Below are 2,189 nucleotides of genomic sequence, written 5' to 3' on the forward strand. Positions count from 1 at the left end.
TAAGGAATAACGGGATGATCCCGTATAATGAAGAACAAGACATTTCTTGATTAAGAAGTCATTATCCACTCACCACTGATATTTTTCTACGTGGCTCACGCGGACTCACGCCCCACCGGGTCCGGCCTTTGCGTTTCTTACATAAGTTTCTTATTGAAAACAAATCTTAAGACTCACATAGCAAATAAAACTAACCGTGTGGGAGTCTCTGGGAGATGAGTTAATGCATTCAGGATGGCGAGTAGTGAGGCAGATACACCGGTTCGGACAGCTAATAATGAAAGCGATCGTGGAAATGACAAGGATCTCGAAGAGGGCAAGGCTCCGGCAGGGGACGAAGCTCTTGAAGAGAACGAGGCTCCTGAGGAGGACGATGCTCCTGAAGAGGACAAGGCTCCTGAAGAGGACGAGGCTCCTGAAGAGGACGAGGCTTCTGAAGGGGACGAGATCGAAGTGGTGGCAATTAAGGGCAAACAAAGAGCCAAAAGAGTTCAAACCAGCATCTATGATTGCACAAAGTTATACAGAAGTTTAAAAAAAGGAGTGAAACTTGATTTTGTAACTGAACGCTTCACGGCGGACAAAAAGAATCCAGCGAAATTGGCTTCTTGTAATTATTGCGGTAGTGGTAAGATTTACACATGGAATAAAAGGCAAGCAAGCAACGCCTTGATCCACTATGAGGGCACGCATGAGAAGGAGTAGTATGATGACTTGAGCAAATTTCCTGCAAAAAAAATAGTAGAAAAGCGAAACAAGACTTCGGGGCGTCAACCGACATACATTGGGCTCGTTGTGTGACTTCATACAATCTTCCTTTCACCTCAGGGAGGAAGGCCCATTTTAGAGAATGGTTGGCTGCTGCAGTCGCAGTACCAATCACTGCACACTCCAGGTACAACCCTGGTGCTCCGAAAACCATTAGAAAGTATCTAACAATATTAGAGAAGTCTATTAGAGATGTAGTATTGAACAAATAGAGAGACGTTCTACGATATTACAAACTCCCTTTTGCTAGTCTAGAGAATGATTTATGGAAGGATTCTACCGGCACTAATTACCTCGGTATCTTTTTACATTGGTATGAACCTGACCCTGTTGGATCACAACCTACCAAAATATCAGCATTCTTAGGATTGGAAGAGGTAGTAGGTTCTCATTCGGCCATAAACCTTGCAGAATGGCATGTGCAAGTCCTTAGATAATGGGGGATTCTAAGAACAATGCCTGACGCTCATTTTAGAATTGGTGTCTTAGGTGAGAATGATTCTGTATGGCTGCATCCCAAACAGGTGATTCATAGTGCAACGCCTGATGATGCTGCAAATTTTCAAGCAGCAATGAAGCTCACAGCACATATCACTATGGGTTGTCGTGCTCATACACTATGGGTTGTCGTGCTCATAGTATTACCTTCGTAATGAAGAAGGCATGTAGGTTTACCTTGATTACTGTGACGGATAAGAAGCGTGTTGTGTTTAATGATAAGCAGAAAGGTTTGCATAAGCACAAAATCAAGAAACAGCTCAATATATTGGAAGCTCTTGTAGGTGCATAAAACGAGGAGGCGATGCAAAATATTGTGGCAACGAAATTTGACTGCAAAAAAATATCAAACATGATAGAATTAAATGGCCAGCGAGCTGCGTACTTTAATAAAAGTACGGTAGGGGCCAATAAACTCGTGCAAGCTCAGGAGATGTTATTATACGACAATCTGACTAGAGCTATAGGAAATGGCGGTGTCTGGTGGTCTGGTGTGTATGAAATGATCGGGCGTGATGACTATCTTTGTACAGTAATCATGAAGCTAATCGAAGATCCGAAGGAAGATGATAAATGTAGAAATACGGCATCCTGTCAGTCTAAAATACCAAGATCAAATGAGATAACACATTGGTTTTTATTTGTATTTAAAATAATTTAATACAAGTTCCTTTTAATATTTCCAAAGTGTTCAAATTTGCTCTGATGGCTCCAATAGCCTGAGTATTTGGTATGACTCATTTACTTGGACCTATTTGAGACGATAGTAGATGCAGGATATTATAAACTAAGTTTTATAATCTCCGAACTACTACTTACATGTTTTGGTCTTCTCGTGTAAGATTTGATCTGTCAAGGCGATATTAACACCTTAGAATAAATAAACGCGTACGCAAATTCTAAGTATCGTGAAAATATCAAAA

General features: G+C 41.1%; 1 protein-coding gene across 1 annotated transcript; it reads left to right on the forward strand.

Moving 5' to 3' along the window:
* Positions 1-234: 234 nt before the first annotated feature.
* On the forward strand, positions 235-705 carry SARC_13596 (hypothetical protein; the record flags this gene model as incomplete). Its single annotated transcript, XM_014292272.1, has 1 exon — positions 235-705. One exon carries the CDS (start codon positions 235-237, stop codon positions 703-705), a length of 471 nt encoding a protein of 156 aa, XP_014147747.1.
* Between the last annotated feature and the right edge of the window lie 1,484 nt (positions 706-2,189).

This window comes from Sphaeroforma arctica (assembly GCF_001186125.1).
Source record: "Sphaeroforma arctica JP610 unplaced genomic scaffold supercont1.3484, whole genome shotgun sequence".
Lineage (NCBI taxonomy): Eukaryota > Ichthyosporea > Ichthyophonida > Sphaeroforma > Sphaeroforma arctica.